Raw genomic sequence first — 14,407 nt, forward strand, 5'->3', positions numbered from 1 at the left:
GACAAACTTTTCTTTTTGACATTTACCAAAAAATGAAAAAGGGAAAAGATTTTTTTTTTTTTTTTTTAATTTTAATGATTTATTTATATATATTTTTGTGGTTTGTTATTGGACTCGTTCGGATTGGTTGGCTTCAAAGATGGTGTACGCTGCCATATATAATCAGAAGAAGGAAGCACGAAGAGTATGTCATATTGACTGTAGTACTTTCCCTCTGTAACAAAGTTTTTTTCTTTTTTGGTATTTGAGTGGTTGTACTTATGCCACTGCCACAGCCACAAATCTAGGAACGAACCAGAAAGACAGGGCACAGAGAGAAGCGGCAACCGACCCGCAACACCATGCCGTTTCCTCCTCTCTGTTTCTATGTTAGTCTCTCTTCTCTCTCTCTAAAGACCTTTTGTTTTGCTCTTTTGCGTTTGTATCTTTGATGGTTTTTATTAGTTTGTGTAAGTTTTGTGCTTTGTAATACTTTTGTTTGCTACAAACTCTAAATGTTGAAGAAGGCTCGGAAATGAGATTTTCTCTACTGTTGAAGAATGCTTCGTTTGGTTGGTGAGAATATATGGGAATAAGTGAAGTTCCTAATGTTTTGTTTCTTTCCAGTATATGGGACTTAAAGTAAAAGGAAATGTTATCTTCTTTAATGGGCTTCTTTCGTTTCAGTTGGTAACCTTGACTCAGTTTTTCTTTTCTTCGATAGAAAAAATGGAAAAAAAACAGTGGTGAAATTCAGCATTTCGATTGGTTCCAAATTTAATGTATTAAACAAATATGAATTTGGATTTCATGCCCTTGTGAATATTGGGTGATTGTTTTTTCTTTTTTCATGGCAAATGTATGGTTCTGGAATTTCGGTTGGCAGCATTTAGATAAGGGAAAAATCACTACTTATGAATATGCCCTTATATTGGAACAATTGCCTCTGGCAATTGGCATGGAAATGGAAGTCATTAATTGATTGTAATATTATTATTGCGAACTTGACTACTTTAATCTGAACCTGACTTGATATTTTAATTCAGTGGGCTAAAGGTTACTATGCTTTTATATACAACATTTGTAGGAATATTTATAGGACACTATACTCAATCAACCTTGGTACTCTAAGTTGACCTTTTATTGTATTTTGTAGGGTTGATTTTCCTGATGCTCATAGATACAAAGACTTACCTTAAGGGTGGGATATTTGAGGTTTCATGCTTCCACAAGAGAAATTGTCATATTTTTCTTGAACGAAGATGGAGCTCAACTAGTTTTCCAGCTTGCCTAGGCATACGGGACTCCACTGCACGTGGTAATCACTACATTTACGCAAATAGTTGGCTAACAGTTACGAGGTGAAAAAATAAGCTTGTAAGATTCTGAGCTACTTTTGTTGCCTTAATCTTCTAGGCTGTGGATATATAAAGATGTCATCTCAAGTTGTTGAAAAAATGAGAAGCAATGTGGTGGTCAAAGAGTATTCAGAAGACTTTCCTTTTGCATCATCATATGAATCTGCCATGGAAGCACTTTCCTCTCTTATTACACGTCAGAAACGTGGAGGACGGTCGTCCATAGGTGGGAAATATGGAAAATTGGAAAGGATGTCAATGTATCTTAAGGTGATTCTAATAGTTACAGTATACAGCTTATGTAATTGGTTTCATCCTTCTCCTCTTCTTCTCTTTCTTTTTTTCTTTCCTCCTATTTTTCCTTGCAAGGAGCTTTATTGTGGTAGCATCTTTATATAGTCTGATCAATATTAATTCTCTGTTAAAAAAAAAAAAAAAAAATTTGCCAGAAGATACCATGATGCTTTTTTTTTTTTTTTTTTTTTTCAGATGCTAGATTTGGAGGAACATATTGAGGGACTGAAAATCATTCATGTGGCTGGAACAAAGGGGAAGGTACTCATCCACTGAAAATATTCATATTTTCTTCTGGGGAGTCAGATTTTTTCAGTCCAGTTGTCCTCTTAAAATGTCAATTTAATGTTAGTATTTGATATTGTAAATAGAAAAGGCATAGACACATGTGCTGAAATACGGAAATTTGTAAACTATATAATTATGTGCCTCTGCATATATGGATGTTTGATACTTTATACAAGTTGTTTAATGTGGTGATATTAGAAACTTTGTTAGTGCCTCATTAGTTTATATTTGTTATCGTACTGTAGATCGGTTTAGTCTCTCAAGTTTTGGTTAGATATCTTTGTTTTCTCTATAACTTAAAATAGTTATATAATTGGTAAGTTTTTTCTCTGAAATCATCACTGTATTGTCTTTGGATTCTTATGTTAGGGTTCAACATGCACATTCTGCGAGGCTATTTTGCGGGAGTGTGGTCTTCGAACGGGACTCTTCACTTCCCCTCACCTAGTTGATGTGAGAGAAAGATTCCGTCTAGATGGGTCAGTATTTGACTGCATCACCTTGTATTAATTTAAGGATTTATGGTTTTTACTCATTACACTGATTATTACTTAGAAATTAATCTCAATCTCTCTCTCTCTCTCTCTCTCTCTCTCTCTCTTGTCTGTGTTACATAAAATTTATTGTTATGAGCTATCAAGTCGTCTAATGTGAAACTTAAAAAACCATCATTGTGAAATAAAGTTAATATGAGCTTTCACTATGTAATTATAGTAAATCTTCTATAATAAAGCCTTCACTAAGTTGAGTCATGAATTTCATGTTTACCGTGCACTAATTTGTTAGATTGAAAACTATATTCTTTGTTGATATAAATATTTGTGCCTGAATTTAAAGTTGGAGTTTGAATTCTATATGCAGGTTGGAAATAACTGAAAATAAATTTCTTCAGTATTTTTGGGAATGTTGGCGCAAGCTGGAGGTATTGTATATTTTCTGTTCCAAATTGTGAGGATTCAGGACCTTGAAATTTATGATTGTGCCTGTTTTGGAATTCTGATCTGTAGTGGTTCAGTCTGTGGTTACTTCTTTATGTATTGAATATCACAACTTATATGTATTATGCTTTGTAGGATAATATTACTGAGGATCTACCAATGCCTCCATTATTTCAGTTCCTCACAGTATTGGCTTTCAAAATATTTATTTCTGAACAAGTATGTCATCCATATTTCAATGACAGCTCTAGCTGTCACCTTCTGTTTCTTTTTCTCTTATTTCATGGTATTAATTTGCTCCAGCAATTAGTCATAGTAGATAATTATACTCTGATTTGATGTATTTTGTTATTCTTTGGGGCTTTTCCCCTTGTTTTTCCATTAAATATTGTTGCTGAAAATGTCTTCTTTTATAGGTTGATGTTGCTATCATTGAAGTTGGCCTGGGGGGGAAGAATGATTCCACAAATGTTGTATGTATCTAACTTTAGAAGTACCAAATATGTCTTCATGAAGTTTTCAATGTGCAGGACTGTTTTATTTTCATTTACCAGTCCATGAAACATCATTAGGAATAGAGAAAATAAATTGAAGTTTTATTTACTTCTTTAACAGACTTGTAGAAATAAAAGAAAAAAGTTGTATATTCATATGATGGTTATGGAACTTGGTTGTAAACCTTGCAGATAAATGAACCTGTTGTCTGTGGCATTACTTCTCTGGGGATGGACCATACGGATGTACTGGGTGGGTTTTCTGGATAAGTTTTTCAATCTTTAAGTTTTCTGATTGATATCATTTTATTCAGTGGTCAGTATGGAGATATTTTCGTATTTTTTATGGATTTAGTTTATTTGCAATGCTTTTTTTTTTCATTTTTTTTTTTTATTTGCTATCAGGTTTGAAGTTTCTTTAACTAGTTATAATTGTTGTAATGTAGCAGTGACAACAAGGAAAAATAAAAAATAAAAATAAAAATTAAAGTTTTCATTTGCTTATGTTGGGAATTAACTGTGATATTATATATAGGTAATACCCTTGGGCAGATAGCTTCACACAAGGCTGGGATTTTCAAGGTATAAATCTCCTGTGTAAGCTACTCAAACTAGGATGCATGTTAATTTCTTTGAAAATCGAGTAATTTATTTCAATATTTCTGTTTTGATTACTCAAATGGGCAGTTTTCATTTTCAAGTATTTTCTGAATTGGGTTGATGTCTTCCCTGATCCTGAAGCCTAAAATTCCAGCATTCACAGTATCACAATCTTTGGAAGCAATGGATGTTATTCAGGAGATAGCCTGTCAGCTGATGGTAATTGTCTTGCTCAGTCCCATGGTTTGACATAGATCATATAAATATAAAATATTTATCTGTTTATCGTTTTGGCCTTTAACAGGTAAATTATGCATTCATGTGCATATGGAGGGAATTCGTGAATTGTTGGTTGCATGGCCAATTCATGTATCCTATTTTTTATTTTATTTTTCAGGTTCCATTGGAGGTGGCACAACCAGTTGACCATAAAAAGCTAAAGGGATTAGAGCTTAGCTTGGCTGGTGATCATCAGTTTGTTAATGCTGGTCTTGCTGTTTCCCTTTGTAAATGTTGGCTTCAAAGAACGGGAAACTGGGAAAAGCTATTAAAAAATGTTGGTTAAGCTTCATATACCCTTGCTTTATTCTTTATTTGCAAATTGCTTATTGAAAGATATTGAAGCTTTTGAATTTATGGATCTTCCTGCTTTTTGGCCAATGAGAAGTGAGAGAGGAGAGAGGGTGGGGTGGGCTAGATCATATTGGGCCAGATACCCTTAATTCCAGTGAAGCATTTAGATATATTTCGGCATGATCAAGTTACGTGTCTCTTTAGATAGTTACTTTTAGAAAAAGTAATCTGCATTTGTGCATTTTAGTTGCATATCCATGATCCATCCAGGCTAACTATACTATTAGTTTTCAACCTTTACATTTGGCAGCTTGCTCACATATCTATTTTCCTTCCTTTCTTTAGTTGTGATAACTTACTGTGAAATATAAAATCAGGATATCCTGGAAGCTGACTTACCAGATGCCTTTCTTAGAGGTCTTTCAACTGCTTATATTTCTGGGAGAGCTCAGATTGTTCATGACACTTACCCAACATCCTACAGTTCATCCCATGTATCAGGAAGTTCTTGTGGAGATCTGATTTTCTACTTAGATGGAGCTCACAGTCCTGAAAGCATGGAGGTTTGTGGCAGATGGTTCTCTAGTGCTTCTAAGGGAAATAAGAATTCATCTGAAAGTGAGGAGGGAATTTGGGGGAATGGTCACCTTCAACACAAGAGGGAGAACATGGAGTCATCTTGCAAAATGTCAAAGCAGGTAAAACCCATAGGATTGCCAGATGTAGTTTCTAAAGATCAAATGCCCTGAAGTGTGTTAATAGAGTGTTTGGCGATGTAACTATATGGCTTGTGGTTTGTTTCATAGATGCTCCTTTTTGTCATTTTTTTTTATTTTTTATGTATGATACAGTAATTGGTTTCTCATGCACAGTGTTTCTACCTTCCTGTAGATTCTGTTATTCAATTGCATGGATGTTAGAGACCCTCAAATTTTGCTCCCACGACTTGTGAGTACATGTGCCTCATCAGGTATGGCAAACCTTTTATTTACTTTTCTAGGACTGAGATCGCAAAACTTGGTGTAGGAAGTGATAATACTGCTTTTCATAAAAGAAAGATCCTGAATTCCTTCCTCTTAGAGGGGGAGGGCATCAAAGATAAATGCTAGGGTGCTATTATATATTAGTTTCCCGCCTCCTTCTCTCTATTTTTCTTTTGAAAAGTATTCATGTATGCTTATGCAACTTAGAGAACCGATGCTATACTTTTGCTCAGGGACTCATTTCTCAAAGGCCCTTTTTGTTCCAAGTATCTCTGCATATAACAAAGTTACTTCCGGTGCTTCAGTCATTCCTTTGGATAACTTTAACAGAGACTTGTCCTGGCAATTCCATCTGCAGAGACTTTGGGAGAGGATTCTTCATGGTAGAGGTATACTCCTGTCCTTTTTAATTGGTTCAAGAATGTTATACATTTGAAGATGCTGTTTTTGTTGAAACTCTTCAAGAGCAACCTGACCAGGATATTGTCTTATTCTTCTCTTCATGTGCAGATGTAGACACTGCTTTTGACAATGGTTCGAAGATGGACCATGCTAAAATTATACCCCACGAATTCCTTTACGAGGATGCGACTCATTGAAGTCCTACAGATAATCATTTTGCTTGTAGTGCAGTTATGCCTTCATTGCCATTGACAATAAAATGGCTGAGGGATTGTGTTAAGGAAAACCCTTCACTGAGACTTCAGGTATGATTGTCATTGAGACAGTGGCTTATTCTTTCAACGAAGATCATAACCTACTATAAACTTCTGCTTATCCTGCTATACTTTTGCTAACCAGTATATTTTATTTGGTAATGGATTTTGCAGGTTCTTGTTACTGGGTCATTGCATTTGGTTGGAGATGTGCTAAAGCTATTAAGAAGGTGATATACATTAAAGAGGCACTAATAAACTCTAATTTTCCAAAATATTCTTTCACTCATTTGCTTTGATTTTATTTCACATTGTTGGGGAACATGTGGCTAATTATTTTCCTCTTTTAAAGTTACATTCAGTTACAATTTGTGTGCGTAATGTTATTAAATGATATTCTTGTACTATAAAGAAGAAGAAGGGTAATCCACCACTCTACTATGTTACATGTAGAAAAAGGTTGGATTTTTCCTCAAAACAATTACCTTCGGTAGAAAATCAAGGCAGCATTTCTCATAGGAAATGCCAATTGTTGGCCATTGGCCTTGTGTACTAGCTAACTATGAGGTCCTGTTGTGTTGAGTCCAAAGCTTAGTCGGTGGCTTCAAGCCAAAAAAATAAAAATAAAAAATAAAAAAAAAATTTACGAAAGGGCTTTGTAGGTGGCACTTTTGTCCAATAAAGACATGACTATCAAACAAATAATGGTACTGTCCTGTCTCATAATGCGTCTTATGCGAACATCTGTATCTCTCCTATCCTTTTAAAAGGCAATTCAAAAGAAAAAACACGTGCACTGCTTTGCTTAGAAGCCTAAATGGGGCTCTGCTGTCTGTGTGTGATGTTGGATGAAGTGGAATAAATTTCAAAATTTTCATCATAGATTCCTTTTTTTTTTTTTTAAAAAAGTAAAATCAATCTTAGTAATACCTTAACAGTGTAAACCGCAACGAGAAAATGGAAAGAAAGAAAGAAAAACACCTCTTAATTATTTCTTTTGATAAATTGTTGTTCTATAATTATCTATAAGGAGTGAGACCAAGCAGAGACAAAACTGTTGAATCACATACATGAAAAAAAAAAAAAAAAAAAATTTCCATATGGAAATTAATGAGTTTTATTAGGGATGTTCAGCATAAGTTTTGTGTTCCGTTAAATTTATATACTCTCTCTCTCTCTCTCTCTCTTTAAATAAAATTGTTTAGAGCTGATATATTAAGAGCTAATATAAGGAGTAAGGACCGGTCTTTTTATATAAAGAAAGACTTTGGAATAAGGCTTGCATACGTGCATAATATATAGAACCAGAGTCTGGTAACATTACGTAATCTATGTGGAAAGCAAACATACAAAGCCTTCTCCTTTTTACCTAAAAATACAAAGCTTTTCTTCCCTTTGAAGCTTCCCTTATGATTTTCAAGAATTTGAGTATAGACAAAGTTGTCACCTCCCAACTACATCTTATTTATAAATTTAATTTAATTTTCTTTTCAACTTTTTTTTTCTATTTTTTTATTTTTATATTTCTGTAGCATTGTTATGAGAAACTTTGTGAGATATATATATATATATATATATATTTTCTAATAAATGATGACATGTTTGATATATAGAAGAATACTTATTTATAAGCATTAAAAAAGCAAAAAAGAATGGTTTCCTATTATATATTTGGTCTATCATATTGAATTAAATTCAATATTTAGCATTTATAAATATTTTTTTTCTTTCAAAAAATATCGAAATTGGTAAATATTAATAAAAAGTCAACTTTTATGGTTATTTATGTACTTTTAGTATATAATAACAAATCTACATTTAAATATATGTTAAATATGATAAGTATGTTTATCTTTGAAATGAAATAATATAAATTTTAAGCTTTTTAAAAGGCATAGTTATTTCTTTGAAATAAAAGAATTCTAATCCTATGGTATAGATATTTCTGAAATTTAAAAGATATGAAAAAAAATAATTAAACCTAAAAATAACTATTTTATTTCTATGCTATTCTACATATCAAATATGTCTTAAAAAAAGGGAAAAAAAAAGAAAAAACAATTTGATAGGTGTAACATTTTTATGTAATTTTGGGCACAAAAATATATAAATAGAGATGAGCTGAGGCTGAACCATTCACTCGTAATTTGTTGTTAGTTATGGTTGGAAAGTTATAGTTTTCATCAAGATTGTTTTCTAATCCTCAATAAAATGCTTTCCAAAAACTTCTTTTTTCTTTTTTCTTTTTAAATAAAAGACATTTTTTTAGTTAAATAAGGCAAAAAATCTTACCAAATAACTACTTTTCATTTTACATACCTCCTAATTAGTAACAAATGGAAACAATTTAAAAATATATGAATGATAAATCATTTATGTATGATTCCACCAACCTTAAAAAAAATGGTAAAAAATTCATAGGATTATCTATAAATTGTCTCCATAATAGACAACACATTGGCTCAAGTATAAATCATATAGTATTAATTTGTTGATTTTTCTTCGATATTCATATTGTATTAATTTAATATAGCATAATTAACATTATTTGACTTTAGATTATTATAATATAATTCAACATGCGTTATAATAGATAAAATTAATACCAACTTGATTGTTGTACGTGAGAACTAATGGATTGAGTATTTTAACAGATAAAAAAGAGTAAATAGCATAAAAACGTACATAAAAGTTTTTATTTTTTATTTTTTTATTACACATATCTAAATGTTTTTAAAAAAAATTGGAAATGTATCTAAAAGTTTTAAATTTTTTTGGGTATGATCAAATGGAAGAACATATGGGGATTAAAAAGGTAAGTATTGGAAAAATAAAGTAGCAGACAGCTCAACAGTATCCGGAAAGGATTATTACTGTTTTTGAATTTTCCATAAAGTTTTTCTCATTCTTACTTTTATTTATTTATATTTCTTTTAATAATATATTCTGTATGTATATATATATATATTATTTAAAAGAAAATAAAATGAAAAGTCGGCAATAACTATATGTCAACGACAAAACGGCTTCTTCAGGTTTCAACTCCTTCAGTTTTCAAGTCCTTTGTCTCTCTGTGACTATATCACATATATGTATATATATATGAATGAACCAGGCTTTTGTATTATTCTTTCTTTAGCCTCTCATGGCGGGTCTACATTCTTTATCTAGACCTTCCTCGTCCTCCTCTTCTTCTTCGTCTTCTTCATCATCATCGCTTTCGTCTCAGGCTTACACTTCCCGAATCGTATTGCTGCTGACTGTCCTACCCTTGACTCTCGCCTGCTTCGCTTTCATTCTCCAATGGCGGGGCGGTCTCAATGACCCCATTACCCGATGGTCGCCCGACAACCTTCAGTTCCCTGGTATGACTACCTTCGATGCATCCCGGACTTCTCGTACGTCGAAATCGGATTGTGTGGATCCTTTGGCTCGGAGTCGCTCTCCCTCTTTTCCTTACTTTCTGGACTGGAAATTTGATTACACCTCCGATCTAAGGCCAAGGGTAACCGCCTTTTGTGTGTCCATTTGATTTTTTATTTTTTATTTTTTTTCCCCAATTGAAATGTCATGATTTTGTGGGGTGTTGTTATTGCCCGGCAAGTGTATTTATTTATTTGTTCTGTATTTGTTGGGTTTGTAATTCATGTTTTATTGAAATTAATGTTCTTGGGTTGATTGAGTTGTTATTGTTTTTATGTTACTGGTCTGATTCGTGGGTTGATCTTTTTTTCAATGTGTTTTTTTGGCTCATGTGATCTGCACCATCAATTTTTTGAAGTGGAGCACTGTTCACCAGTCTATTTTGTGCATCACTAATTTGGTGGTGAAGAAAACCAATCGTTTTTCTCTTTATCCTGATTTGTTTGATGATTTTCTTTTTGAATAATTTAATTCTTAAGCCTGCCTTCTTCTCTTTTATATGATTTACGTTATTTTAATTGGTTCAATTCATCAATCTTTGTCAAATATTGCTTACCGATATTGACGCCAATGAAGAAACGTATGCACACTGAGAGAATGTGGGACATATTAAAATCATTCTAGTTTGACATTTTTGTTACTGACTTTGAATTTGGTTATACTAACTAATATTCTACTCCTTGGCTACAATCATTTGATTCTCTTGAAAGATAGAATGTGACCTTGAATCTTATTCTGCAGACTGCAGAGAGTGTTTCACTTGTTTAAAATTTGTTGGTTTTGAATCATCATTTAAACCTGTTTGACATGGATTCACTTATTTGTAATTTTATGGTGATATGCAAGATCGTTTTTTCTAAGATATATTGTAATGCCTAGCTTGGAATAATTTTAAATGCTTAACTTTGTGCAAATATTTTAGTGATTCCCTTGTGTAGAAAATATTGAAAACAATTCCTATTATTGCAGATAAGTATAACAACGAGTACGTCTGCTGGTTTGGAGCAAACTTTGCCGTGGATATTTTATCACAAGGTTATAGGAGTTACAAACTTTTTCCTCTTTGTGGAGGGAAAGGCAGCCTCTGCTAATGTATCTAAAGTTTTAGAAAGCATTCCAGTGAGTCAAAGTCACCTAATGATTCTCCATATGCTTAATTTTTCAGTTTTATTATCTTCTAATCCTTAAGCATTCAAATTTATATTGCATGGACTAAAAATCAGGGCGTGAAAGTTATATTCAGAACAAGGGAACTAGAGGAGCAGCAAGCTAGAAGGTAGGAAAATTCTGTTTTGAATATGCTTTTAATTGGTCATTGATAATTTTACAATTACACACATTACCTTTAATATAGAACATATTGAATGTGCCTTCAGTGTTATATAGTGTCAGGATTGTGATTTGGTAATGGAGATTATTCCCCTGCTTTTGTATCTTAGCCATGATGATGGTCCTGTTAGTCTTAAATTATGAGTTGTGCTATTATGTCATCCCCTATAACTTGTTAATTTTTTGATTCATGGGTTATCAGCCGGATTTGGAATGAGAGTTGGCTTGCTAGCTTCTTCTACAAACCATGTAATTATGAGTTGTTTGTGAAGCAATCCCTTAATATGGAGATGGCTATTGTCATGGCAAGGGTAGGGCTTTTCTGCTCAAGTATTGCATAACACAGTATATATTCTTATGTTGTATAGTCATATAATACTTGTATATTTCCTTTTCCAATTTCAGGAGGCTGGAATGGATTGGATAATTCATCTTGACACTGATGAGCTAATACATCCAGCAGGCACTAGCACTCAGGAATACTCCTTGAGACAATTGTTGTCAGATGTTCCTGCAAATGTTGATATGGTTATCTTCCCCAATTATGTAAGCATAACAACTTTAATTGGTGTAGGATAGTTGTCGTTTTGGAGCATTAGCGGCCGGCTGGTTAACCACAAAGTGATGGATAGCTGTCTCTCGTCCTCTAGATGTAGGATTAGTCCTGGGTCTCGACTTTTTTTTCTTTTTTCTCTCATCTAAGCTAGTTGGTGCTTTTGAAGATATTGTTTCAAGTTTAGTCTGTTTTTGGTGTTTTAACATTACTGTAGATAGTTTGGATGGAAATTATCTTGGAATTGCGGGCATATTTGTTTGTTGCAGGAAAGTAGTGTTGAGCGGGATGATATCAAGGAACCATTCAGTGAGGTACTCATAATATCTCCCATCAAATATTTTCTTGTTTGAGTACTAAGAAAAAAACTGTTTTCTGCTTGGACAAATTTGAATTCTCATTTGCTCTTCTTTTTCTTATCTACTTCCGAAATTTGGTACTTCCATTATTATCTTTTGTCAATATTTGTTGAATTTCTATGTTTCATGTATTTGTGTACCCTTCTATGTTTCATGTTTTAGTATACCCGCATATGCATGGAGACTCTAACTCATGCAAATTGCCTTTTATGTTGCCACAGGTCTCAATGTTCAAGAAGAACTATGACCATCTTCCAAAAGATGTATATTTTGGCAATTACAGGGAAGCAACTCGTGGTAATCCAAACTACTTTTTGACCTATGGAAATGGGAAATCAGCTGCTCGAATTCAAGATCACCTCCGCCCCAATGGTGCACACAGATGGCACAACTATATGAAGCCACCAAAGTATGGAAATATTTTTTAATATGTTTGTTTATACATTATTTATTGATGAAACTTGTCATTTTTACTGCACATTTCTGTATCAGTATTCTTCTAATTTTTATCTGTTGCAAGTGGATGTTCTAGCCATATAAAGGCTCACTTTTCGTCTGTGGAATTTTTGATAGTGAGATCAAATTTGAGGAGGCTGCTGTATTGCATTATACATATCCCAAGTTTTCTGATTTGACTTCCAGACGTGATCGGTGTGGATGCAAACCTACTAGGAATGATGTTAAAAGATGCTTCATGTTGGAATTTGACAGACCTGTGAGTTCTAATATCTGCATTTTGTTAGTATGATTAAGATTGCAATTTCCCCTTTGTGGTTCAATTATCTGGACACTTGGTCATGTTTTTGTCATCAGGCTTACAGTTTTTTCCTGTTCTCTTCTGCAGGCATTCATAATTGCTTCAACTGCAACGGATGAGGAAATGCTTCAATGGTAATAATTTCTCATAAACAAATATATGTCCTGAGTCAATTAGGGGGAGAATTACACATGACATTGGAAAAAATAATACAAAATAGTGGCTAACGACAATCAAGCACGAGACATGCATTTGGCAGGAAATCTCTTCGATGTTAACACGTTGATATCGACCATCTTTTTCCTTAAACTTTGAAGTTAACATATAAGAGCCACCTAAATGTAAATCATTAATGCAGAGATTATTCCTATATTCAAGAGCATTAAGCCAAATTATTCTGGATGGCTTGAAAGCTGATTCTGTAAAATTAGTTATAGAGGAGGTGAATTGGGTAGATAATTTATCCTTCAAACATGGAATTATAGGATCATAATGATAATCATTTAACATGAGGTGCACTATGATTGAAATATGTAACAATTTTCAGGATTGGTTTTGTAATTATTTTTGTGTCCTCACCCCAAAGCTCCTGTTGCCTTAGGTACCGTGAGCACATTGTTTGGACTGACAGAGCCCTGATCTTGAAATTTTTGAGGAGGGGCATCTTGACTCGGATTTATGCACCTATGGTTAGTTCAAGATACACACTCCTTTTATATTTTGTTATCAGTTTTTTTTCCTGCTACATTTTCCTTAGCCATAAATTGACCTTACTTGTAGAATCCTGACGCCTACTTATTCATTATATTACAGGTAATCATTCAAAACTTGAGAGAATCTGGTGTTTTTACCTCTGTAATTGAATCAGCTACAAAACCAAGTCTCTCCAAAGACCAGTTCATATCATCAATCAACAGTAGCAACTCTGCAGAAGCAAACAAATCTGGTGTGTTTTCTTCAAGAAAGTTTGCTAACAGAGATTCTCAAACAACTGCTAGAAGGATCTTGGAATTCACTTATAATTCTACTCTTCCTTTAGCAATCCCACCTCTATCTCCTCCAGGCTCCGAAGACTTTCAAAGATTGCATATTTAATTCTCCCTTTCAACAAAACGACCATTTCCCTGATAGTTTTTTGCTTCCCATTTGAAGAAGCATCTGAGATGATTATCATTGTCATCATCATAAAAACACAAACTTGAAGGGAGAGAGGCAGGTTTTGCATTCATGGTGGGGGCCTTTTTCAGTGTTCGGTTTTTATGGGGGAGGGTTCATCTTGATCATTAACCCAAGCGCTGGTGTACATTTTCAGGTTTAGAAGATAGATTAGATTTTGTAGAGAGAGGTGTAGAGAGCGGGATTCTGGTTGCAGGTTTCATTTAGTATGATTTACAGATAGTCTCTCTGTGTAATTCAGTCTTGAATGGCATTTTGTTTTGAAAATGCCATCTTCTTGATAAGTTGCCTGGGATTTGTAATCTGCGTTCCCTGGTGTTTTATGTTTTGTTTGTTTTATACAAGTCAGAAAGAAGTAACATCACTAGGTTCATTCATTCTCCACATATGAATTTCTCAGTTGATTATTCAATAAAAAACAGATATATTAGTTTAAAAGCTTGCTTTTGGTTCAAGATTCATATGTTGCATTTAGCGTTTGGGATACAGCTTAATCTTATATGATGAGAGTGGATTATGTCCATTGCACAAAAACTCCAAAGATTAAAAACTTGCAATGGATAAAAATTATAATATAAATTTCATATAAAGTTGTGCTTTGTTAAATCAAAATTTTAGCGACTTAAAACCATGACTAGCATACCCCA

General features: G+C 33.4%; 2 protein-coding genes across 3 annotated transcripts; both read left to right on the forward strand.

The window, feature by feature from the left end:
• LOC107431592 (folylpolyglutamate synthase) lies at positions 1-6,723 on the forward strand. 2 transcript variants are annotated; one of them, XM_016042551.4, is made up of 17 exons: positions 12-368; positions 1,136-1,297; positions 1,396-1,607; positions 1,827-1,892; positions 2,289-2,398; positions 2,781-2,841; positions 2,993-3,076; positions 3,274-3,330; positions 3,544-3,604; positions 3,887-3,933; positions 4,093-4,170; positions 4,349-4,507; positions 4,902-5,222; positions 5,416-5,494; positions 5,741-5,896; positions 6,018-6,214; positions 6,338-6,723. In XM_016042551.4, exons 2-16 carry the CDS (start codon positions 1,150-1,152, stop codon positions 6,104-6,106), a joined length of 1,728 nt encoding a protein of 575 aa, XP_015898037.2. In that variant the 5' UTR covers positions 12-368; positions 1,136-1,149; the 3' UTR covers positions 6,107-6,214; positions 6,338-6,723. The 2 variants fall into 2 exon arrangements, with proteins under 2 accessions (XP_048321640.2, XP_015898037.2); XM_048465683.2 differs by lacking the exon at positions 2,993-3,076 and having other exon boundaries at positions 1-368.
• A 2,443-nt stretch (positions 6,724-9,166) lies between these two features.
• Positions 9,167-14,198, forward strand: LOC107431602 (glycosyltransferase-like At2g41451). The gene is made up of 11 exons (XM_016042569.4): positions 9,167-9,668; positions 10,556-10,705; positions 10,810-10,862; positions 11,118-11,226; positions 11,321-11,461; positions 11,738-11,782; positions 12,049-12,236; positions 12,401-12,542; positions 12,672-12,718; positions 13,186-13,273; positions 13,398-14,198. The coding sequence occupies exons 1-11, from the start codon at positions 9,309-9,311 to the stop codon at positions 13,677-13,679; spliced, it is 1,605 nt and encodes a 534-aa protein (XP_015898055.3). The 5' UTR covers positions 9,167-9,308; the 3' UTR covers positions 13,680-14,198.
• Positions 14,199-14,407: the final 209 nt, after the last annotated feature.

Source organism: Ziziphus jujuba, chromosome 11 (assembly GCF_031755915.1).
Source record: "Ziziphus jujuba cultivar Dongzao chromosome 11, ASM3175591v1".
Lineage (NCBI taxonomy): Eukaryota > Viridiplantae > Streptophyta > Magnoliopsida > Rosales > Rhamnaceae > Ziziphus > Ziziphus jujuba.

Coding starts and splice junctions, on each gene's coding strand:
- LOC107431592 (XM_016042551.4), top strand. CDS start 1,150: ATGCTCATAGATACAAAGACTTACCTTAAGGGTGGGATATTTGAGGTT. Junction 4,508..4,901: donor GGGAAAAGCTATTAAAAAAT/GTTGGTTAAGCT, acceptor ATATAAAATCAG/GATATCCTGGAAGCTGACTT. Junction 5,495..5,740: donor GAGTACATGTGCCTCATCAG/GTATGGCAAACC, acceptor ACTTTTGCTCAG/GGACTCATTTCTCAAAGGCC.
- LOC107431602 (XM_016042569.4), top strand. CDS start 9,309: ATGGCGGGTCTACATTCTTTATCTAGACCTTCCTCGTCCTCCTCTTCT. Junction 10,706..10,809: donor AAGTTTTAGAAAGCATTCCA/GTGAGTCAAAGT, acceptor ACTAAAAATCAG/GGCGTGAAAGTTATATTCAG. Junction 11,227..11,320: donor TGGCTATTGTCATGGCAAGG/GTAGGGCTTTTC, acceptor TTCCAATTTCAG/GAGGCTGGAATGGATTGGAT.